Here is a 24,407-nt window from a genome sequence, read left to right as displayed (position 1 = left end):
AGTAAACTTTGTTGCTGGGTGACATTTATTTGAAAATTGTGCCAAGTTTGCCAACATTTTTTGGCTGACATGATGCAATTCAGTCAGAGATAGCACAATAAATAAAAAACAATTTTGTAACAACATTAGAAAATGAAACACAGGCACATTTACAAATTATTTTCTCTGGGGTCAAAATAAGGTTGACCATCAAAAGGCACATATGAGACATTCACTGTCCAAATGCAATTGGAAACATTCATTGTGCTATTGTAACATCGCCCCCAAGAGAGAAATCACATTTGTTGTGCAAATTCACCAGGAAAAAAAGAAACACATGGCAAATTTAAAATGAAATTGTTCACACAATCACAGACTAGTACTCACTTGATCACCGTTTACAGTAAAATATGAATTAGTACCTATTTTCACCTTGTGTTTAACTATGTTGTGTCTACAATGTGGTGGTTCACCTCTACAAAGAAATGTATGTACATACTTAGTAAGTATGAGTGTTGTCAACTGACATCTTCATCGACCATCTATGGATGTACAACGCAACCCCTCTGCCTCGTCAAAACTTGAGGTATGCTGGCACAGAGTAGTTAAATAACAGGAAGTCCATGCGAAAGAGGTTGTACAGCTTCTTCTGATAGAAGGGGCTAATGTTGAGAAAGAGCTGTGCTGCCATGTCTCCTGTAGTCCTGGTGCTCTTGGACGAAGCAGGAAATCTGACCTGGTCCTCCACGCCAGCTAGCCGTAGCACGTAGCTGGAGTCCTGCTCCAGCGTCTCATATTTTCCGACCACGTCGTAGTGGATGAGGCAGGGGTGGCAGAGTGAGTGCACACGCTCCCAGTGCTCATTGAAGGGCTCCTCAATCTGGGTGGCCGGGTCCACGAGGTAGTAGACAAACTCCTCGAAGGAGACGTCGTCGCCGTTCTCCAGAGCTTCTGGCTGGGGGTCGGCCCTGTGCCGGCGCACTATCTTGGTGCCGTATCGTTTGTGGAAAGCCGTGTTGTAGCTCCGCGTGAATTTGTTTCGGTAAGCCGACACGAGCCGCTCAAATGGCTCACGAACAAACACAAACTTCAGGTAGGAGCGTAAGCGTTGGTTGATCTGCGAAGCGGAGTACTCAGACAAGGTGCGCAGGTTTCCTGAGACATGGGCCTCATTCGCTGGTATCCCCAGCGGGTCTCGGTGGGATCCGGCGGCGCCAGTCAGGACCATGAGTACTCGCTTCCAGTTGGTGCAGGCCACTTTGGGTACATAGCAGTACAGCAAGCCATGCTGGTCATCCACAATAACATGCTTGAGGTCTTCTGGGATAAGGACTCTACGCTTCCGGGTGTAGGAGCGGCAGGCTTCTTCTAAAAACTCCCGTCGACCTTGATGGATTGCCTGCAGTGCTGACTCGACCTACAAAGGAAGAAACAATGGTTGAAATCTGTAACAATTTGTTTGGACGTCCAAATGAAATGAGCGAGTGAACACAATCTAGTACGTGCCATTTGGGATCTTAGCAAAAGCTTGTAATCTTAGTAGATCACACAACACACTCACCTGTTAGTGTGAACATGCAATTCTGAACCCAGTTACTTGAGATTTTAGTAAATCGGGCCATAATCTGGCTAGGATGTTAAATAAAATTCATACTGTAGTACATGTAGTTTTCAAGTACAACTTGTCCTTGACACAAACACCTGGTTTACTTCTTTCATTTGCTTAGCCCGCTGCTCAACCGCATGCCGCGGTTGGAAGGCCGAGCTTCAGTTTGACACTATGTGTGGCTCTCTGTATTTGCCAGTAGATATCAAGAATACATCTGCAGACATTTTTTGTGCTGAGTGTCCAGCTCTTCTCCTACCGCCCTTCCCGGGTGTGAGTACAGGGTGGGATGTCTGGACAATTTTCAGAGCAGCTCGTGTCAAAAGATAAACCTGAAATTCCTACATATGATAAAAGATCAAACTGGGAAAAAAAGTTATTTTGGGCAGTTAACCTGGCTGTATGATACACAAAGAAGTGTATTCCTCTCAAAATAACTAGCTCTCCGCTTATTCTGTGACATATTACAGTTGTGGAGAGGGTCGAGCTGCAGATCAGGTTATGACAATTGACTAAGTGAAATCGTGACCAACGGAACAGAAGAAAAGCACAGCAGACATCCCTTCGCAAAAATGACATTTGTTAGTCATTTTATACATTGACTCGTTTTTCAATAAAGAGTCATAAGTAAAAATAATATAAATGACTGCAGTAAATAATCAAATATGCGAATGGCGAGCCCAATTTTCAAATTCTTACCATATGGTTTTTGTAGGTCTCTGAATGCAGACATCTCCGGAGAAAATCTGCATCTGGTCAGTTTTTGAGTTAGCTCCTGTTGAGGGTTGTTACGGCCCATGCCTCTTGAGCATGCGCTAAGCTAAAGCACACGCTAAGCTACAGCACGTGCTAAGCTAAAGAATGTGCTTGGGCAGCTAGGCTAAGGCAGCCCTAACTGTGCTTCACTGCAATGTTAAGACACAGTTAAATGCAAACAAAGTTCAAGTTTAGGGTAAAACAAATGTCTTCATATCCATATAAGCCCATCAGACAAAAGGGTTTTTCTTTAAAGGAATTTGTCTCACTGAACGCATGTCATGTGGTGTTTCCAAGTCCTACAGGTAAGCCAATAATGTATTATGGTTAATTTTGCACCAAACCAAACTGATTCCAAGCGGGTCTTGTAGCCTGGCTTAAATGGTGTTATTTGTAAGATAAAGCTTCTGTCTGAAGTTGACGTCCGGTTCTTAGTAATGTCACTGTCATAGTTTCCGTAATGATGACTGTCTTCAATGTGTTCCTGATACATTTGACAATTTGCGTGTCTTTTGTACGCTTTGTCTGACTACTATCTTTGAAGAACGACTCCCCACTGATGCTGCAGAAGCTTTGCTTGTTTTCGACGCCGCCGCTACAAAAGTGTCTGGAAAAGCCTACAAGAACATCTGAAATTGATTTGGGGTTAATCACAGGTACTTGAAATGGTGGCAGGTGCGCAATCTTTTCCTTAAATTGTAAGGCATCTTTTATTTTCACGTTTCAACAAAATAAATACAGCATCAGGTCGGACTGCTAAGTGTTGCTAGTTTTATCTTCTACCCTGCTGAGATTTGTTAAGAGGAAAAGTCAAAAGAAAAAAAATCCGCTCTTTGGATTGTTTTCCATTTTGTATACATTTTTCCTGCTTAACTAGAAACTGCTTCAGAGTTCAGCCATGATACACTCACAGATGTCAGGCCTGCACAAGGGGATTTCAATTTATATTCTATGCGCAGGATATAATCTGTGGAGAATTATTTGTGGCTGTAGGATGAAACACAACACAAACGTACAATAACATTCCTCAACATAGCAAGCAACAAAGAGAAACAGAGGGGGGAAAAAAGATGAAATATTCAGTGTGGGGGGAAAAGGCATTCTATAGAAGTCATTGCTGATGACAAGATCTCTGCAGACCTCACTTCTTTAGTTTCCTAGCTAGAAGTACATTCATTTGCTTTTGATATTTTAATGGTTTGCTTTGAAGCATCTTTTTCTTGACATTAATTACAAGTGCATCAACCTAGATGACGGCAGCGTTATCCCATTGGAAGCCATTTGTTAATGACACTATGGATTTTCCATACAAGTTCTTAAACAAAACAATCTGGTTCCAATAATAAGGTTATTTCAACTGGAATTGGCATTATTACACTGAATATGAGAATACAACATAAATCTTGCCTTAGTACCTCAGAGATACAAAAATAAATATACCCCGACACCGAGACCATTGCATTCTATACTTTACATCCAAAAGTCAAATGCCTTTTCGAGCCAGTCTTTTTTTCTTTCCTTTGCAGTTAAATCCCACAGTAAAGCTGCTGAGTTCTTCATTGTCTGCAGCTTGACACTGCCAAGGCAAACACATCAATACATGTCACTGAGCTAATTCAGCAAAGATGTTTAACCTTTTTTTTTCCTGAAACAAAAGTGTAAAAGCATCAGTGATTGGCATGAAAAACACGACCACAACCAAGATGCAAGGGAGATTAGGAGAGTTTTGTATATCCGTCAGGATCCTCATTCAATGAGGTGAAACTAAACTGAACTTTAAGACCCATTTTTCCATAAACTTGCATAATTTATATTGGCTCAGAGTCAAAAGCATGGGTTCTTATACAACCACTCGCACGCAACTTTATTTGACCCGGTTTATATTTAAGCAAAAAATAAATAAATTCAGTTCAGTTTTATTTTTGTAAAAGCAATACACTACACTAGGCATATGGTAGTGGCTGAAACCATTTTTCAAAACTAAAATGCAAAAGTCTCGTAGACTGTAATGCACCCGAGGGAAATTCTTTCTAAATGGCAAAATTATACTTAGAAATTAGAACACTATTTAGAACACTGCACATAAAAAAGGGTATACCTTCACACAAAGATACACTTAAAATACAGTATGGGTTTTAACTTCCATCAATTGCTGGTATCAAGTAATCCTAAAATCTTTCCAGCCGAATACAATGGAATTTTACTGGTATCAATTACACCAGCAATATAGCCTCCTGTTCTCAGTATGAGGCCCGATTGTAACCACTTTACACGCTAATAAAATAGTGCCAATAAAACATGTTGCCACAGAAGGATGGAGTTGTTGAAATGGAAGTAAGGCTTGCGTCTTAATACAGGGAGTCATTTTGTTAGGAATGATTTCTCGTGTATTTATCGCATCCAAAAGGACACTTGAGCCTTGAGCAACTGGCCCCACTGAGCGAGCACTGGATGTTCTGGGCGGGAAATGCTGAAAATTAGTGGAGCTTGCCAAATCTCCCGAAAGAGCTGCATGTTCTCAAGCAAGCACTTTGGAGAAAACAGCAGGACTGATATTTAAAACTCAGCACTCACACTGTCAAGGCAAACAATTCTAAATTAAATTAAAAAAAAAAAAAAAAAAAAAGGAAGATAACTTTTTGGGGGGGACAAATGAATGCCGATACCTCTGCATACTTTAGTTGGAAATAACTTCATTGCCTTGTATTCTTTATGAGGCTATTATTTTAAATACAATACTTTTTTTTTTTTTTTTAGCTTTACCAGACACATTAGGTGAATACTTACAGTATTGTCTCGTAAAGGACTATGGTGGCATCGAACATCACTCGTTATTATAAAATGTGTTTCTATTTTCAACACTTTGGCCATTTTTCCCCCTTTGAGGCGTCCACATCATTTCAAAGGAAATAAAATGAATGAACTTTGTCTGTAAAACATTAAAACTGCAATTAAAAGTCTCTGAAAGTCTGCCTGCTGTCCGTCCGTCAATCCGTTTGACAAATGCCAGTAAACAGCTGGACAAGTCTTTGAAATCACCGATTTCATTAGAATGCTGTGCTGTGTACAAAAAGGCAAAAGTTTTCAGTGGGTGTGATGGAGCCGGTTTAGTGACACTTACCTGGTCACCATCATAAAGTGTCTGCAGAGGACTCCTCCTGGGCTTCTGCCCATTGCTTCTTTCCCCAAGTTGCTCCGAGGCTGAGGTAACATGAGGAAACAAAGTACCAGTCATTAAAATATGCTGGAAGGAGCTCTGACCCAAGTGCAAAGACGGAAAAACATTTTGAGTTAAAGCATCAAGTATGTCCACATGAGGAAAATATGATGATTAAGTTAAATTAGGATGCGGTTGTTTGGAACATTGGAAGTCCAACAATAGAACCTAAGGAAAAAAGATGAATACATGCTGACTAGACATGTCCCATTTTAGTCTAGCTCATGGGATATGATTCATATCTTCAATTTTTAAGATGGTAGGATAAGATAACAAAAATGCAGATGTGCATTTCAACAATTTTGGTATTTGCTATGCTGTTTTAATGGTGTGTGAAAAGATTAGAGGGGCAGGATTAGAGGGGCAGAGGCGGAGCTACGTGAGGGCCAGGGGTGGCCATGGTCACCCCCCGGGTGACCCCCCACACCAATGAGAACATTTGGATATCTGTGATTTTTCTGCCATTTTCACATGGACTGAGTATTTTAAGACCCTTTGAAATGATGCCAATTCTTTTTTTTAATATAATAAATGCGTATTTATTGAATGCAAACTCTAAAATAATCTGTCTCAACTAAATAACATTTGATTCTTAGAGTCATTGTCAATTGAAATCATTACTTAAATACCACAGGAATAAAACAACATGGCCGCAAAGTAATTGTTTCTCATACCATCCACAGTCATAGTTTCATGAAATAAAATGCACACATGCAAAGCTTGCACACACACTCACAATACACGGAACACATGTAATCAACGTAAAAAAGCAAGATTGAAGAGATTTTTTTGTGTGTCGTTGTGTTTTTTTTAGATACGATTTGCACCAATGAGTCATTGATCGCTGTAAGTAAAATTGGCTATTGGTGGCAATGGATCACTCTGATTGGTTGCTAGCTAGCAAATCAGTGCAGAAGATAGAAGTAGACTATGAGATAGTAAACAAAAGCAAAATCACTGCAAAGAAAATGGCATTATGTAGAAAATTAAGCACAGTAAAACATTGTTTTTTTTTTACTTAGACTCGTAGTCCGTTTTATTTGTTAAAGTAAGAAGAAAAATACACAAATACCAAAACAGCAATTGTGAGCGCACAACTAAAATGACACCCTTACAAGGAAATGTGACATCTGCAAAGACAGCTGCAAGATGAAAAAAAAAAAAAGAAACAATTTCCAGCAGTGTAATCCCAACTATAAATGTGCAACTGAAATTTGAAAACAACTTAACACATCAACATGATCTGAAGGAAAATGATGGACACATGAAAACTTTTAAACGAGGACAGCTACTGTCACTTCTCCTCTTTCCTCCTGAAAATGATCACAGAGGTGGCATGTATGGAATACAACAAAAAAATGACGTCCAACTTGGAGCTATATTTTGAGCAATTATTTGGAAATGAAAATGAATGTTTAGGATGACCTACCTGGTGAAAAAAAGTGCTTGCTAAGCACTAATTTGACAATTAAAAATACTCTATTACACCAACCCAAAAGAAATAGTTCACAATTTAGCTCGCTGGCTCAGAAAGGGCAATAATGTTGCTGGATCGTGGCAACTGGACTTTTTTTGTGTGTTTATTGATTTTTTATGTCTTTTTTCTTTTGTCTCTTTCCACAATATGGAGTAATTGGGTCAGCTGGCTGTGGAAAGAACTGGGAAAATGTTTTCCTTTGACCACGTTTATAAGATTTTAATTGAATTTCATTATATATACAACAATACAATTCAAAGTTAACAGATAAGATGAACACAAGCCACATTCCACGAGTAAAACTGTGTGACAGAATGCACATTGAATCTTGCCTATAATCTTGGTACATTGAATCTTGGAGTCACTGGTATGCGTCGGGTTGTTGTCATGGCGACAGTCAGCCAAAATGTAGTTCTTGCCATCATGGTGTTTACGTGAAATAAGAAATAAAAGGAGGCATAAGAAAAAAGGGTCATGTTCTTATCCATCTCCTTTGTGTTTGGAGCTGATAATAGTGCCTGTGGACACTTTGATATTCAAGCCATTGCATGGTGTGTTCCTATTGGTTGGTTTTCAGCGACAGTAGCAGCAGCAGGAGGCAGTTGCACACCATGTGATGTGATCTCTTTATAGTCGTCCTCTGCTTAATGTCTGTCACAGCCTGTGTATGGTCACACACATGTGTCAAGCCAGACGGGATGGAGAGCATCTGTCAACAGCAATTTATTGCAACGGCAATGTGTTGCCACGGATACTCAGTGGGATTTAGGGCTGGGCTTTGATGGGCCATTCTAACGCATCAATATTCTTTGATTTAAACCTTGCCATTTTAGCTCATGTTTTGGGTCATTGTCATGCAGGAAGATGAATCTCCACACCAATTTCAAGTCTTTTACAGCCTCCAACGGGGTTTCGTCCAGGTTTGCACTGTATGTAGCTCCAGCTTCACGATCCTTGTAGAAAAGCAACCCCCCGTACTGTTGTAACACTTACCGCAACCCTTTTTTTTTTTCATTACAATTTGCATTTTTCCAAGTTTTTCCAATGTTTGGGCGTGGAACACATTTTCCCAAAGACTACAGTATATCTGCTGTTTCTGAAATCCCTCAACCCCATCCCACCCACTGTTCCACTGAGATTCATCCAAATAGCATTGCGAGGAAGGAGTATTCGTATTGGTTTAACAATTTCTAGACCCAAACGTGCAAAGGCCTTTCCTCTGCATTCCTCTAGACCTGTTCAGAAACAGGAGTTTTGGCAATGCAAAATATATAGAAGACGATGTGTGTTAGTCCTGTCTCGGTCATAAACGGACCTCTGTTTTTTGGTCCCACTGGGAGAAGCAAGCCCCTCCCTAAGCCCTCCATGGCCATTCCTGCCAAAAGGCTTTACTGAGAGAGACACTGTACAAGGGGAAGCCTGATCTCTTTGCCCACAAATGTGTGTGTTTTAAGGGTGTTAGTGCAAAGGCAGGGCATGTGGGTGGTGTCATGACTGTTTATTGACTCTCAGAAGAATGTATGCAGATGTAAGATTAGAGTCCATTTATATATCGTCACTGTCCTGTGAAAAAGACGAATGTCCATTTTTATTTTTATTTTTCTTATTTTTACGTGAATGGTGTTTCTGCGTTACAGGCATCGCTTTAACGTGAAAATAAAAAGATAAAATAAAATTAAAAATTGGACGTGTTTTTCACAGGACAGCGACGGTATGTAACCAGTCATCTTTTGCAAACTAACAGGACATTAATGGGGGGGGGGGGAAAAACATGTAAAACAATGCCTAATCCAAACCCTCAATTCTGCGACCAAAATGGTTACATATGTGACTTTTTCCCCAGCACATGAGTTGAAAGAAAACAAAATCATTCGATGGCCCCCAGGTAAGGAATGCATGCCACAGACGCACCAGTAACACACTCTAGTCTAAACCATCAGAACAGGTCATCTTTCAGTCACATATGCGTTTGCCAAAGTTATTGATGTCATATACATTCACGAAGTATTAGAAGTATTATATAATGTATTATATTACATAAGATCCTGACAGTGCCATAAAAGATAACAGCATTCCATACGCCCCTGCGCCGCAAAGACACATAGCCTCCGATCATAAAAAATATGGTACATATTTCCAAATCTCATCTTCTGTAAAACCACTCTTTTCAACATGCAACATTAAGCTAAGGTATATTCACGCGACACAGCTGTTGTAAAATCTGATCTATTACTTAACACGTTTTAACCGAATCAACGATCAAGGCAGGCAGTTGATATTTGTTTTAATATGTGACTGTTCTCTGGCAGCTTTAGTCAACGCGGTAAATTTAACGATGATGACAAAACAGACCAAAAGTAAGGTTTTATGAAGGCATATAACATGCTTTGGTAGACTACTGCAGGTGTTATCTCACAAATAAACATCATTCTTTGCTTCGTCGACCACACGTATGCAGATTAGCGAGAAATGACAGCACTGCTCCCAAGCGTTGCCCTTTGTACTGGTAACAGCCTTTCCTTTTTCGTATCCCACTGTCATGAAAAACATTAAAAGTGGCTACACTCCAATCCAAATGTCCCTCCTTATTGTCCAAAAGCTTTCTTTAGCTAATGATCTTTTGACTAGTGATCTTAATAAATCATAAAATTCAATGCAAGAGCCACAAAAAAAAAAAAGTACTTCATAAGCAGAGCAGCCTATTTTTGAATGAGCCTGACAGCATCATATGCTCTTGCACACCACATGGGGCAGGTCTTTTTGGAGCTGTAACAACTGTACACGTAACTCTCTCGCCCCATGTTACACATTTCCAATGCTGACTCCCCTCCCGCATCCCTCCAACTAGCATGGGATACATACGGTTTTTGGGCACAGGATATTGCAAGGTACGTCTGAATGAGGCCATTGTGTGTGGCCAAAGGACCTGGAAAAGGTTGGATTCAAGCAAATGCCGCAACCTGCCAGCTGCAACTTCTTTTAGCATTTACCCGCCCAGCTGAGGAAACAGTCATCATCCGCTAAGCAGTTGGGTAATAAAATGGTTCCTCTGCACCTCATTTCTGCGCGTCACAGGGTTATAGTTTTCTATGAAAATTATGAAGAACACAACTCTCGTTAAATCTGGAAATGGAATCAAACTTCGGTAACGTTGACGCAAACTCTTAAATAGCATTCCTGCATCATCATTTCTCTTTGTGTGCTTTTAATCGTTTAGCTTTAGCAGTGAGTAGCTTTCATAAATTGTGATTACTATGACTGGGCTGGGCTACAACAAAAACAAGAATATATACAAGGTCCAGCTGGCCGATTGCACAACACTGACTATTCAGATTAAGTGCAAGTGCAAGCATGGTTTAGAAGACTTGCCTCACAGAAAAAAAGTTCTTCCAATTAAACTTTGCCTTGGATCACTCTGAACACTTGACTTTGGGACCTATCTGAGTATTTATTTGTATTTTATTTGATTTTTTCCCCAAACGTTTGTAGCTTTTCAGGTACTCAAGTTTCTCCCCAAACAATTTCTCAAAGAATACATTCTACAGTACTGTAATGTGTATGATGTAGAAATAAAGAGATGCATATGGTTCGATGTGCTGGTATCTTATCCCAGCTATCATTGCAGGGTACACCCTGAGATGGTCACCACTCGCAGAGCACAAATACTGAAGAGAAACAACCATTACAATTCAATTCACCTACCAAGCATGTTTTGGGGATGTGTGAGGACACCAGAGTACCCAGAGAAAAACCACACAAGCACGGGGAGAACATGCAAGCTCAGAATCGAACCCATGACCTCAGAACTGTGACGTGCTAACCAGTCACGCCAACTTGATTCTTGAGTGTTTTTTCAAAATATTTCTGTTGAACCACAATCACCAACAATTTTGTCTATGTGTGTATACACAAAGTCTACACCGTACATACCTATATGCAAATAAAATTTATATATTGACATGGCACGCCTATTGTACTTACACTATCAATACATACATAATGTACACTATCCATACATACACATACTGTATGTACAGTATACATATTCTATTACTGTGTGTGTGTGTATATATATATATATATATATATATATATATATATATATATATATATATATATTTCTTTGCATGTATGGATTACTTGGGTTGTTCCCAAAATCTGGTGAAAAATGGTGACGTGTTAAATACTTTTCAGCCGCTGTGTGTGTTTGTATGTATGTATGTATGCATGCATATATATATATATATTCCCACACACACACACATATACACACAATATGCAATATGCGTGTATGTGTGTGTACATATATATATATATATATATATATATATATATATATATATATATATACACACACACACACATATATATACATATATATATATACATATGTATATATACATATATATATATATACACACATATATATATACATATATATATACATATATATACACATATATGTATATATATATATATATATATATATATATATATATATACACTCACACACACATATACACACAATGTGCAATATGCATGTATGTGTGTATATATATATGTGTGTATATACGTGTATATACACAATTTCACACAGTAGAGAGAGAGAGAGAGAGAGAGAGAGAGAGAGAGAGAGAGAGAGAGAGAGAGAGAGAGAGAGAGAGAGAGATGCTCATGTTCACGACAGTTCTCTGCTCACCTGTTTTTAGATTGCTGTTGAAATAGAATATGACCATAACGAAGCATCCTAGACTTAAAGCAAAAAGCATTCGATTGATTTTCGGTTTCCTCATCCTGAGTCCTCGGGAGGAGACCGAGCTGACGACCAATCCCTGACGGGGTTCATGCAAAAAGGTGTTTTTGTTCGGACGGGCTGTCTGTCTACTTGATCACTGGCATCGATCCGTCTTTCTGACCTTTGCTGCTCTTTAGCGTCCAGTACATCCTCGCGTGTGCAGGGATGAAGACGCGGGTTCGAAAGCGCAGGTTACTCCGGTACCGAAGCCAGTCCGAGTAAAAGACTCCAACGAGTGTCAAAGCAGGCGAGGCATTTTATTCAAAGGTGCATTGGACGCCCGGGTGGCTTCTTTCCAAAGGGTCCGTGCCCAGTTAACCCTTCCCTCCCCAGCCCGGTTACAGCTGTTGAACCTTTCGAAGTAAAACGCTTCCATGGCCGATCACATTGTGACATCGATTGTAAATGCAAAACTCATTTCTGATTCGTAGAGGCTAGTGTAGATCCTTATAATGACTGTTTGGATTCTAAATATTATATTTCATTGCTAGTTCGGGACTGGAGCGTACGATGATGGAACTGCCTGAAAAAATGACAATGTGGGATGTTCTGCCTTGTGTACGCAAGCTATCGTTGTATAACTTACCAATAATTGTGCCGCAGTGACAATGTTTTTCTTGGAATGTAAATATTTCTGTTTACACGAGGATCCATTGAATGGTTTTATTTTGAAGCTGATAGGTTGAAATGTTTTGTTTTCCGGTGACGCAGCCTCAACCTGGACACATATGACACATGCGTCTGTGTTTGGCTTCAACGTTCGAAATGTTTTTTTCAACAAAAAGGGTGTGTAAATGGCTGATAAAGAGCATTAACCCCTAGAACACTAACATCGGGTGATTTTCACCCACACACACATTTTTAATGTAATATTTGTATTGGGAAATTAAAAGACAATTTCCAATTTGGCATACGGTATTGTACTTTTACATAAATTGATGAAAACTGTATTTCATCCGGGATATTATATCGGGTTAAATGCACCCGACGTTAGTGATGATGTTACTTATTTTAACGTTATTGTTCTAGGGATAATAGACTCCTGTACTTTTTGCTTGGATGACACTGCAGCTCTGCAGTGCCGCCTGGTGGTATCTAATATGAAGGTACATTTGCTACTAAAGTACCGGTACCGGTAAATTAGATGTAGAAAACAAATTTGTATTTGGAGCCAAAGTAATCCAAATGTATCCGATTGCGGGCCGCAGACCGCAGAACGTCCCGCCTGTTAACGAAACGCCCCCGATTTGGAAAGAAGTAACCTGCAGTCGTAGAGCTAAATTTAGTACCAAAGTGCCTGTAGTTGTAAAAAGGAAATGTTGCCGTTTTAGCAAGAGAAATTTGTCGAAAATTTTGATCCAGCAACCACCACTAACCTTACAGTTTTTTTATACACCTTATTTGTGAAGTTGTGACTCCTAGCTGGGATTTTTGCGACAATTTCGCTTTTCTAAAATTACAATTTATTTTTACTAGACTTACAAATATATTTTCAACAAGTTACGTTTGCGCCAATGTCACTCAGGAGCTGTTAGGATCGAGACAGTGCTGCTCTCTGGAGGACATGCCAGAAACACCATTGCAAAAAAACCAAAAACATTTCAACTTTTATTCTAGTGTTAATTTACAAAGTGCATTTACTTCAAGAGGCTATGAAAGTGTTCCAAGTACCCTAGCATCTGGCGATAAACGTGCAGCTGTTTAAAGGATGACTATAAAGCTAACATCCTATTAATGATGGTTACAACAAATACAACGAATTTGATTTTAAGCATCATTGTTCCGCACATGATCAGATAAGAATGGTTGAGTCATGTCTACATATCGAAAATGTCAGGTTAGGTTATGCAAGTGTGGCACTCCCCGATGACTCAAGGCCGGCATTGATACGGAATACGTGGGAAATAGCAAGTCAGAATGAAACAAGGGTTGCTCTTAACTGTAGTCTTGATTACACAATCAAGTGTCAGCAAGTTAAGTTGCAAGTTCTCAAAGTGGAGGATATGCTCGTAACCTCACAAGACCTACTGGGAATTTTTTTAGAGGGATCGACCAATGCAAAGAATTAGGAAGGTACCATTTGAAATTGAGATATTTAGAGACTGTTACAATGAAACGTAAATGTTATACATTTCTGACCCCATTTGAAAAGACCGGGGAGATTAATACAAATCTACCAGTTAGCCCTGTTTAAACCATTTTTCAAGAAGGCCATTGGCTATAACAGAAAAACGAATTTCATTGAATGAGCTCATAAGGAAGTATCCACACTAAAATCGATAATGGGCTAAATAAACAGAAACCCATCAAAGCGAGGGTGGTCATGGCAACCCATGCAGGTGACACACTGTTGTCAGATGTGAGCATTGAATGAAGGCTTCACACCAGGGATGATCACTTGTGAAGGTTGTATAGAGCCACATGAGCACATGCATGCCAAGGACACCTGCTATTATTTCTGCAGGGCTCTCTGATCTGGTAGATATGAATAGCCGGCTCACTTAAATGGGTTATTTTTGTTCCGCTGTACCATTGTGTTGCAGGACGATCTCCACCCATATTGCCACAAAGCACAACTTTGTGACCATGCAAAGGTGAAAAAAAAAAACGATTTAAAAGAAAAGGCAAATCATTGTCAAAAAGATTCTTTATTTTCTTTTTCTTGAAAGGTATGCTTAAGTGTCCAGACCCCCAAAAATACAAAAATCACAAGATATTTAGAGACTTGTCAACCAAGAATGGCTACATCTTTCACATAGACTTTTCAATAATTATGCGCTTCAAGATAAAACTAAACCAGTATAAAAAGCCTTCAGAATTGTTCTTGATTAAGTGCTATTCATACTGGATCGTTTCAAGACTGTAATGTATATTTTATACAGGAATTTAGGGCAGGTGCTGCACCTAATTTTCCATGACATTGGAAGTACACCTGGAAAGCGGTTGTTTACAAATACATGCATAATGTAGTAAACTGAAACAAGCATTAAATTAACCAAGTATAAACTACACAAGACAAGGTGTACATTTGTACATGTACAGGTTATAGTTTTCCATTCAAATGAATGGGTTGCGGGTGGGAATTAATTCTGCTACCGCCTTGACTGATTCTAGCATGCTTACTTTTAGGTGGGGACCTCGCATCCTCAACAGTCAAGGTAAATTCTAATGCAACTTGAGGATTTTGTGGAGCTCAAAACGAACACACCAAAGCTATCAAATACCACCATCTAGTTCCACTGCTTGCCCATTTCTTGGGTCATTGCCATTGGAAAACCATACATACACTGGGGGTGAAAAAGGTTTCGGACGAAGGGGCTGGGGACACTATCAGCTACTTCTGCCGAGGTGAATCAATCCCTGCCCACCAAAGCATTTTGGGTTACAGGCAAGGACATCAAGAACAGCTCAGGGACACACAAACACAGCACAAGAGTGACGTGCATACCCTTGCTCCTCAGAGAAGGACACAAATAGAGCCCAGCAGTGTTTCAGCAGAGTAACCCCGCTGTTCAGCAGAATGCCCTCATATCAATTTGGCTCAGCCGGAATGAGATCGCACACTCTCCTTAGCTCCCACAAAACCAAAAACGAGCATCTGTACTTTTTTTTTTTTTTTTTTCCCCAGATGCCGGCCGCATTGTATAATTTGTCCTGAGAAACAACTGCCCAGTTGAGGGACAAGCTGGAGTTGAAGGGTGAGGTTCTTTGGAAGCTAAGACAATACGACTTGAGGGACAACCTGAGAGCATTCTGCTAAACAAGCAGGGTTTAACCTCAGCAGCCAGCCTGGGTGATGTCACCTCCGGAACTTTTTGTCACGTCCAGAGTGGTGAACACCTGCGGGTGGGGAACGAAGACAAGACAATGTTGGGGGACTTTAATATTCACATGTGCTGTCCTGAAAAACCACTGGCAAAGGACTTTATAAGTCTCATTGAGTCTTTCAATTTGGTGCTGTGCGTGGCTGGCTCCACTCACAAACAAGGACATACTTTAGACCTTGTCCTTTCCTATGGTCTATCGGTCTCAAATTTGAACGTTTTGGACAATGTGCTTTCTGATCATATGACTGTGCTTGATGTAATGTTTCAGCGCTAATGCTAACGAGCGCAAGGCCCGGGTTTTTAACCACCTCACTGCTAGTCAGTTCTGCGATGCCTTTGATCAGCTTTGTGTTCCCTCTTCAAACACAGAGGAGCTCGGCACTTGGTTCCATTCATCTTGCCTTAATATTTTGGACTCCGTGGCTCCATTCAAAATTATGCGGCAAAAAATTATTTATTAATACGTGTGTATCACAGACTTTCATTGTTTTTTATTTATTGTATTGTTTGTAAAGTGCATTGTTACAGCTCTAGCTGTTATGAAATGCGCTACATAAATAAAATTGTATTGTATTGTAATTGAAAATGCACAATTTCATAGCATTTCCTGTTGCAGTCTGTCCGGTAAAAATCAGCAGAACACTATTGCGTCATGCTAAAAAGGGTTTGGTTCAAATCTTGACAAAAGGAACTATATAGCAAGTCAACCACATCTGGGAGCGAGAAAGAAGACTGAACAGCATTCATATTTCAAAGGTGATTTGATTTACGTCTTTACCTCAGCACAAGTTGGGTGTATGCCAATGGTACCATCCAGCTGCTCTTTGGTCGCACCACATTTCATGGCTGCACCAAAGCCTTGCGTTACCTCTCCGGCATTGGGACCCAGGTAGTGAAAGCCAATCACTCTGTCCTAAAATTGAAAGAGCATAAATAACTCAGGGAAACAAGCTCTGTGGCAAATGTATAAGCTCCTCTCTAATCGTTTGAACATTGACGCTTTTGTGGTGGAATTTTGGTGATGAAAGAGGGGCTTCCCAAGAGCAATTTGTCTCCAAAACGGATTGATATTCCTGAGTAAAAAAAACAATCAAAACAAAAAATCAAGTGAACTTGGTAGAGAAAAAGGGACCTTCTTGACACTATTTAAATGTGGCTCTCTTCAGGAAATAAAGTGTGCTCCATTTTGAACTCAAGTTTACCAACTAAGGCCACTTAACATTCAAGACTGCACTTCCCTGACTTTGCTCGCTATCACCTTTTTCTTCATTTGTACAACCGGAGAATTCTGCTTCTAGCTGGCATCAGCTTGCTAGCTAGTTTCCCTAGATTGCATCTCTTAGATTCAGAAATTCAGTCTGCTGCTACTCCTCTCTGCAAAGTCAGAAGGTAACTGCATCACATACAATGCACAAATCAGAAAAAAAAAAATGTAGCATCATATTGACCGAATTGTGAAAGTAGAATTTGTACAAGGGGAGCAACTGAATGATCTCTGCAATAATTCACAATATATTTATAAAAATAAATAAATAAATAAAAAAAATAAAAATAAAATTAAAAAAAAAAAAAAAAAGGGGTGGGGGTGTCTGTCTGTGCATAACTAGGAGAGGGAAACCACTGCAACGACACAACCGAGCTGAGTAACTGACTTCTATTAACATTAAATATATGAACTCCGACACAACAAGTCTTACATTATCCAATTTGTTGCAGATGATTTTGGCATAGCATCTGTTGTTGTCTCTGCCGGGCACAGTAAACTCCAAAGGCCAGAACAGACTGTGGAATACCTGAATATAAAAAGGACCAAATGAAGTCAACATTAACAAGCCAACAAATACTAAATGTGCATAGGGTCCGAATGTGAACTACAATGTTACTACCTCAAGGTTGTCCTGCCCGTACAACTCTGTGGCTCTCTCCTCAGATAGACCGCAGGAGCCATACTCCATTGGAGTGAAGACAGTGGTGGGAACATTGATGTAGTCACACTAAAGACAGTTCAAGTCATATTGTAACAGGCTTTTTCCCCCCAGTTTTAAACATTGCATGGTTAAAAAAAAGAACAAGACATTTTCAAAAGTTAAATTTGTTTTTCATTTGTAAGAAACGAACAGTCCCTCATGGGAAATGACAAATTATATCGATTTATGGGGAAAGAAAGAAGAAAAAAAACAAAAGAAAAAAAAAATCTGACAATTTATAGAGGCTTCTAACATGTAGTACATTTTGCTTTATTGTCTTCAATTTGTGGCTCAATTAGAAAATAAACATTTTTGATGGCCGTGTACCTTGGCCGTTGAACCTCCATAAAGACGACGCGCCAGTAACTTTCCGGCCTGGATAGCAACAGGGGTTAGCTCCCACTTGCCTTCCAAGATGTCGCCGATGGCATAGATGTGGGGCACGTTTGTTTGTTCTTCATCATTGACGGGAATTTTCCCATTCCTTGAAGGTGGCAAGAAGACAGGAGAGAAAAAGGAAGTTCATTTCAATTTTAATGAAAATATTTAGCACAAGTGACATGACGCAACACTGCATACACAACAAATATAAGTTCATATGCAAAATGTGCATTTGTGAGATTCATTTGTTTACGTTTATTTTAGCACTAATGTGATAAAATGGTCACCATGATAATTACAATTGCTTTACCTCTACTAAAAAAAACAAAAAAAGCAACAAAAAAGAAGTCAAAGTAAGGCAGATTTGGTTTAATGTTTATTTATGCAAAGCTAAAAATAAGACACACTTAACCACTAAGGTCACGTCGGGAAAATCGTCCATAGAGCAGAATTATTCAACAAGGTACAGCAGCAGATCAGTCTTGTGGCTGAACTACCTTGCGGTTGTTTACAGCTTCATCTAAATTCAGTAATACTAGCGTCACACGACTAAAGCATGACTCAAAAGCTCTTTTTTAGGCTTGCCCTATGTGATCTTAATCTTTGCTGACCCCTTTCCCTGAAGCAGCCAGCCATTCAAAAATATATGCAAAGAAAATAGTCAACATTTTTGCTAAACAATGTGGGAAAAAAAATGTTGCTATGCTTGCTTGTATGATTTAAGGGCATACATTTGGAACAACGTAATAATTCCACAGACTACTTGTGACATTTGAAGTGTTGAACTGATGACATTTTCTGAGCCCATCACAATCGAGTATTCACCCAGACCATGGTATAATTTGTTGTGCGGTCGCACAATAAGCATAGCTGGGCTTCTGACCACCGTAAAAAAAACCAAAAAAAAAACCTCTGATCCATTCCCTCTATATATTTTTTTTAAAATATTTTTTGGGGGTTTTAGAAAAAGAGCTATTTTAACAGTCTTAGAAATATGAATATCTATCCATACAATAGTTTCTATTTTCCATACTTGTCCAGACCTGGAATTTTATGAAATCAAATTGCCAAATGTATCCAGAAAATTGAACTGAAAAGTCTAGGCCTCCAAAAATAAAAGGCCAAGCATGACCTCTGCTGTTCCAACAAGTGTTTTTAGTCTAAAGAAGCAAGCACCCTCCTCCCACTACACTACAGAGAGACATGTGACCGGGATAACTGCTGACTCACCATGACTATCATGCATCTTAAAGGCACAGGTCACTACCTTGCTACAATGCCTACTACAAAGTAGAAAAAGTCCAACTTACTTTGGGTTAACTTTGACCCCTATCTTGCCCAGGCCTATCTTGTCAGTGCATGCGTCTCGACCCACCGCTATCAATACCTGAGGACCACAGAATGTTTGTTAAGGTTGATGAAAATTCATAGGCATCCATTTCTTAACACGGTCAGCTGCGATAAATTATGCATAAAACATACCTGTTGTCTAAGCAAACCAATAAAGCGGGTTTGTCAAGAAAAATCCCAAGTATATCCAAATATTTTTTCCTTTGTTTTTCCAGAGCAGGGCTGACTGGCTGACTTACAGTGTTATACTCTCCCTCGATGACATCATCATTCTCTGTAGACTTAGCTGTGACCTTCAGCCGGCCAGGAGTGCCTGCTTCCAACTCCTCTATCTGAAAAACACCAAACAGCCCAAAGGAGGACTTACAAGGTTAATTTGAAATACCAAACCAGGTGCCGTTTAATTGACGGATCTATAAATGGTAAAAATAAATAACTCGTCCACTCACCTTTACAGGGACGTATTTACGGATGAATTTGATGCCATGTTCCTCCATGTGTTCACCCGCACGGTCCGCCATTTCCTGGTCAAAGCCCCTCAGCAGAATGGAACGCACCATGATTGTGACATCGAGACCGAGGCCAGCAAGGAAGCCACCGCATTCCAACGCTACGTAAGAGGCACCGATCACCAAGGTCTTCCCAGGGCAGTACGGCAAGGAGAAGAGATCGTCGCTGGGGGAAAACAGATAGAGTCCATCAGGGAGGACAAAATAAATAAAATCAGCAGTGAATTGCTGCTTGAGTCGCTTTTTTTTTTTTTGGGTCACACAATCACTTTTGGTATGAGGAACTGTTTGCGCTAAATAAACAGCCAGACACTGTGTCTGCCAAAAAAGCAGCAAGCATAATTGTCAAATGTAACGATTGATAACATTTTGACATGACAGCAATTTCATCTTGCTTAGCACATTCTGCTGATATTCTGCCACAGTGTGGTCTAAATGAAATATGTTCACATATAAGGGACAAATACACAATTGAAGTGGTACCTTGTGATGCAGTACTCCTTGTCTCCAGGTATACCCAGGTAACGTGGTCGCTCACCTGTAGCCAAGACAAACTTAGCTGCTGTGTAAAATGTCTCCTTGCCTCGTTTGTTTAATGCCTGCAGAAGACATTGAATATATCACTGGAATGACTGCACAACATGGAGTTTTGATGCAATCCTAGATTATGAAAGGCGTGTGAAATCAGTTTTGAAACACTTTTTGCTTCTACAAAACCAAGCGGTAAATAGCCCACGATTACAATAACAAATACTTTCAGTTTGCAGTCACACAATTTTACCATTACACTAATGCCATAAAACAAGTCAATTGCACAACGAGAAATATATTACCTTGATCTTGTGAGGTTCGATGAATTCTGCGTAAGCATTGACATAGTTGACGTTCTTGTCCCTAAGTGCCACCCTGTAGCCCCAGTTTAGCGAGCCAATGTAGCCGTTGATTGCGGTCTTCATCGTCTCCCAGTTGTGTTTGACTGATCGCGGGCAGAACGCGACAATAATAAGTCATAGTAGCACAACAAGAGCACTAAATCTGAACAGATATTTACTACTTCAGGCTACTTGGAGCTCTTGCCCTTCACCACTTCTTGTGTCAGCCAAAATAACAGCTTACCAGTCTCATCAAATTCCCAGCCAAACTTGCGTGCATCTTGCATAGCGGTACCAAGCAAGGCAGTCTGGTGCATCAGTTTCTTGGGAATGCAGCCGACATTCACGCAGGTTCCACCAAGACCTGATAACCACAGTAAGATTCAACTTTAATGTCACGTGCCAGAGCCTGGAAGTCTCACATGGACATTAAAGACTAAAAAAAGGAACCAGATATTTTAGTAGAAATATCTTACCCCAAGTGGTCCCTTTTGGTGTGGGAACAACGAAGTCCAAAACCATTACTTTTTTCCCCAAAGTTGCAGCTTCCTTCAAAAGGCAAAATTTTTTTAAATGTTTAAGGGTCACATTGGTAGCTGAAGTTCCACTTGGAGCAATCAGAAAAGTCAACAATAAAACTGTGTAAATACATATACTCACTGTGTTGTAATTAAACTTCTCACCTTTGAACATGCAAGTCCTCCGGATCCTCCTCCAATGACAATAAGGTCATAGTCAAATGTTTCGCTTTGTCCATTCAGTAGTTGATGCAGGCTGCCATCTTTATGGGCCTAATTCACACATAAGCACAGTTAATATTTATATTTATTATGAGCAATTTGTACAACTGCTTTTTCATATTAAAAGCAGCCCAACAGGCAGAATTTTTTTTTTCAATTATGGTTAAGAAGAACACGATGTATAGGCTGATTTGTGATGGTGAATGCATTGTTTTAAATTGGCCTTCCTTTTAATTCAAGAAAACAGCATCACAAGTTCTACAGCAAAATGAGTCCAGCATTTATTTGAGGTGAAGAGTATTTGTAATGCATTTGAGAAACAGCCCTCACTCATCTGTCTCTTGTGCGTCATTAAGTGCTCACCAATACAGCTGAGTGTACCATTAAATTAACCATTTTAGATTAATGATATTAGGGCTACACAATATGTCAACAAAAATACAAATAATTGTAAAGACATGCAATAATTTTCTTACAGAATCTTTTATCTGAATTTGACCATTCAGATAGAGACATAAATGCACATCGCCACCAATAGTGGACATTATCTAGGGGGATTACAATTAATTAGCTGAGAACACATAAGGCTTCCTTATTTTGCCGCAGGAAAAAAAAAATACTTCTTTCATTAGATCATAATACAAATGACATTTCTTTAGGTACATGTTAAATCCCAATATCACTGTTGTCAACATCCATATCACATATTTTCCCAATATTGTGCAGCCCTAAATGCCATATTGTGAAGCAAGAAGAAAACCAAGAAGCAACCATTCAAAAATGTTACCTGCATTGTCTTGTCACAGCCACCAACATGCGTTTTGTTGATAAAAACATTAGGGACAGTTTTTTGTCCCGTCATCTCAAGCAGCATCTCCTGATAATTGGTTCCATCCTCTGAAAACAGAGTACGTATAAGCAAATAGAAGTGTCTTCCATGCCAATTCGTTTTTAAATCAATTTTTGTAGCATAAAAAAAAAGGGGGAGACAAAAATCCTACATCCAAAGCCAAACCTAATTAACATTGACAAATGATTCAGATCATTTTTTTCCCAAAGTCAAATGTTTAGTCACGTAATATTTTGATCATTAGACGCCAGTTGTCAATAGTGTTTTTTCAATAATCATCAGTTCTTGTGAACTTGTCGGCCTGATGTTGTGCACGCTTGAGATGTTAATACGCAACAAATATAAAACACCCATCAACACAATGTGCTCGTGCCTTGGCTCGCAGCAGCTGTGCTAAAGATGCTGAGTCACTGTAGGGATCTCTACAATGACTTGTTTCATTCTTTGTTCACATCATTATGATCTAATGGCTTGAATGTAGGCAACTTAACTTCTATGACTTGCTTCAAATAAAGGAAATAGATCATCTTACCCAAGAGATCCAGCTCCACCACATTGCACTCCACTTTGAGTTCTTTGAACAAGTCTTTTACCTAGACACAGAAAGATAAATAGTTCGGTATGCAGCAACACAATATTACCGTTACACTGATGCCATGAAACACAAGCAGATTCTGAGCTAATTATGAACAATAAATAAATAAAATCAACAATGAACGGCGGGAGAAGCTAACTCGAGATGTGAACGTTTCCATTACAGGGAGACGGCTTGCCAGAAACTAGACGCAGCCCGTTTACTTTGCGGAATAGTATGCGAAACTCTACACGACACGATTTAGTTTCGTCCTAATAAAAACAAAAATCATACCGTCACACAATATGGACAATAACTTTTGCTGAAGACCACCACTTGGTTGGAGTCAATAAGCGATTGTATCCGACTTTTAAGTTCATTCTTTCCGGTTTCATTTTCGATGGGAGGCATTTTCAAGGTGAGTCCGTCCAAGCCTTCAGTAGACGGCCGGTGTACACGGAGGAAAAGTACAAGACAAATGGAGCAGTTTCTTGAGATGTTCTTCAAACGGCCACCCTGACAAACAATTGAACTGCTGGCTCTCCTTTACATCCGCTACTAGCCCAAACCGCGCCTGAATGCGCCGACGTTCCTCCCACTGGCTTATAGTCATCTAAACGGCGCGCTCGATTTGTGGCAGGTCGTCCACCGTCTAACGTCATATACTTTTTTTTTTTTTTTTTTTTTTTTTTTTTAAACCACTCCGCCCATACGGCTAATCGTTATCCTCAAAACCAATCCACCTCTCCAATCCAACGTCACCGGGTTGCCTAGTAACATGCCATAAAAGCGCGACGACATTAAATTTCCTCGAAATGTTCGCATGAAATAAACGCGGAATATGATTTGATGACACGTTTGTCATAAAAAAACAACGGTTGGAGGAAAGTGTCATAAAGTTAAAAGAACCGACAACAAAAGCACCCGTGAAGTCTAGTGAAAAATGTGTGTCTGGCGCCGTTTGTTGGTCAGAATATGCAATGACAAGTTCTGACGTTTCTTCAACGGAAATCTTGCAAATAATAAAACCAAACATTTTTTGACATGTTATTGTAAATGCAAAGTGAGTTAGTATAATCTTATCTTATTTTCGAGACTACGCATACAGGGATGGATGGATGAATGGATGGATGGATGGACGATTGAGAGAGAGAGAGAGAGAGAGAAAGAGAGAGAGAGAGAGAGCGTTTATTCATCCACAATGAAAATTAACTGTTCAGTCATCCCACAATGAAAACACAAAGCAAAGCAGGCTTTTATATTCAGTCCATTGCACTTTTTAGCACTTGTTTTAAACTAGCAGCATACGAGTTTTCACAGAATATTTTCGTTACGTATGTTTTGAATGTAAAGATGACAATTTGTTGCGCAAGTTGTTTAGCGTCACTTTGCTGAGTCAGCAACGCATCACCCGACGGACGCAATCGACGCGCATGCTTTTCAGGTGAGTGGATGGATGCAAGCCAAGTTTACTTTTGCAACAATGTATGTAAAGGGAGCAGTGTTG

At 39.7% G+C, this 24,407-nt stretch overlaps 2 protein-coding genes across 4 annotated transcripts; both read right to left on the bottom strand.

Moving 5' to 3' along the window:
• Window positions 1-7: 7 nt before the first annotated feature.
• On the bottom strand, window positions 8-12,145 carry LOC147142499 (carbohydrate sulfotransferase 11-like). 3 transcript variants are annotated; one of them, XM_086041983.1, is made up of 4 exons: window positions 11,952-12,145; window positions 11,735-11,867; window positions 5,463-5,542; window positions 8-1,396 (listed from the first exon to the last, which is right to left on the bottom strand). In XM_086041983.1, exons 2-4 carry the CDS (start codon window positions 11,826-11,828, stop codon window positions 554-556), a joined length of 1,017 nt encoding a protein of 338 aa, XP_085898109.1. In that variant the 5' UTR covers window positions 11,829-11,867; window positions 11,952-12,145; the 3' UTR covers window positions 8-553. The 3 variants fall into 3 exon arrangements, with proteins under 3 accessions (XP_085898109.1, XP_085898108.1, XP_085898110.1); XM_086041982.1 differs by having other exon boundaries at window positions 11,735-12,145; XM_086041984.1 differs by lacking the exon at window positions 11,735-11,867.
• Window positions 12,146-14,459: 2,314 nt separating this feature from the next.
• txnrd3 (thioredoxin reductase 3) lies at window positions 14,460-23,513 on the bottom strand. The gene is made up of 16 exons (XM_086040975.1): window positions 23,195-23,513; window positions 22,859-22,919; window positions 22,264-22,373; window positions 21,420-21,527; window positions 21,213-21,285; window positions 20,981-21,100; window positions 20,698-20,840; window positions 20,348-20,463; window positions 19,805-20,030; window positions 19,595-19,687; window positions 19,316-19,392; window positions 17,952-18,108; window positions 17,544-17,651; window positions 17,355-17,450; window positions 16,436-16,570; window positions 14,460-15,670 (listed from the first exon to the last, which is right to left on the bottom strand). The coding sequence occupies exons 1-16, from the start codon at window positions 23,309-23,311 to the stop codon at window positions 15,602-15,604; spliced, it is 1,809 nt and encodes a 602-aa protein (XP_085897101.1). The 5' UTR covers window positions 23,312-23,513; the 3' UTR covers window positions 14,460-15,601.
• Between the last annotated feature and the right edge of the window lie 894 nt (window positions 23,514-24,407).

This window comes from Filicampus tigris, chromosome 9, assembly GCF_054856515.1.
Source record: "Filicampus tigris isolate MCC_2025a chromosome 9, RoL_Ftig_1.0, whole genome shotgun sequence".
Taxonomy (NCBI): Eukaryota; Metazoa; Chordata; class Actinopteri; order Syngnathiformes; family Syngnathidae; genus Filicampus; species Filicampus tigris.
Note: the sequence above shows the minus strand (reverse complement) of the source record. Positions and strands in the feature narration are given on the sequence as shown.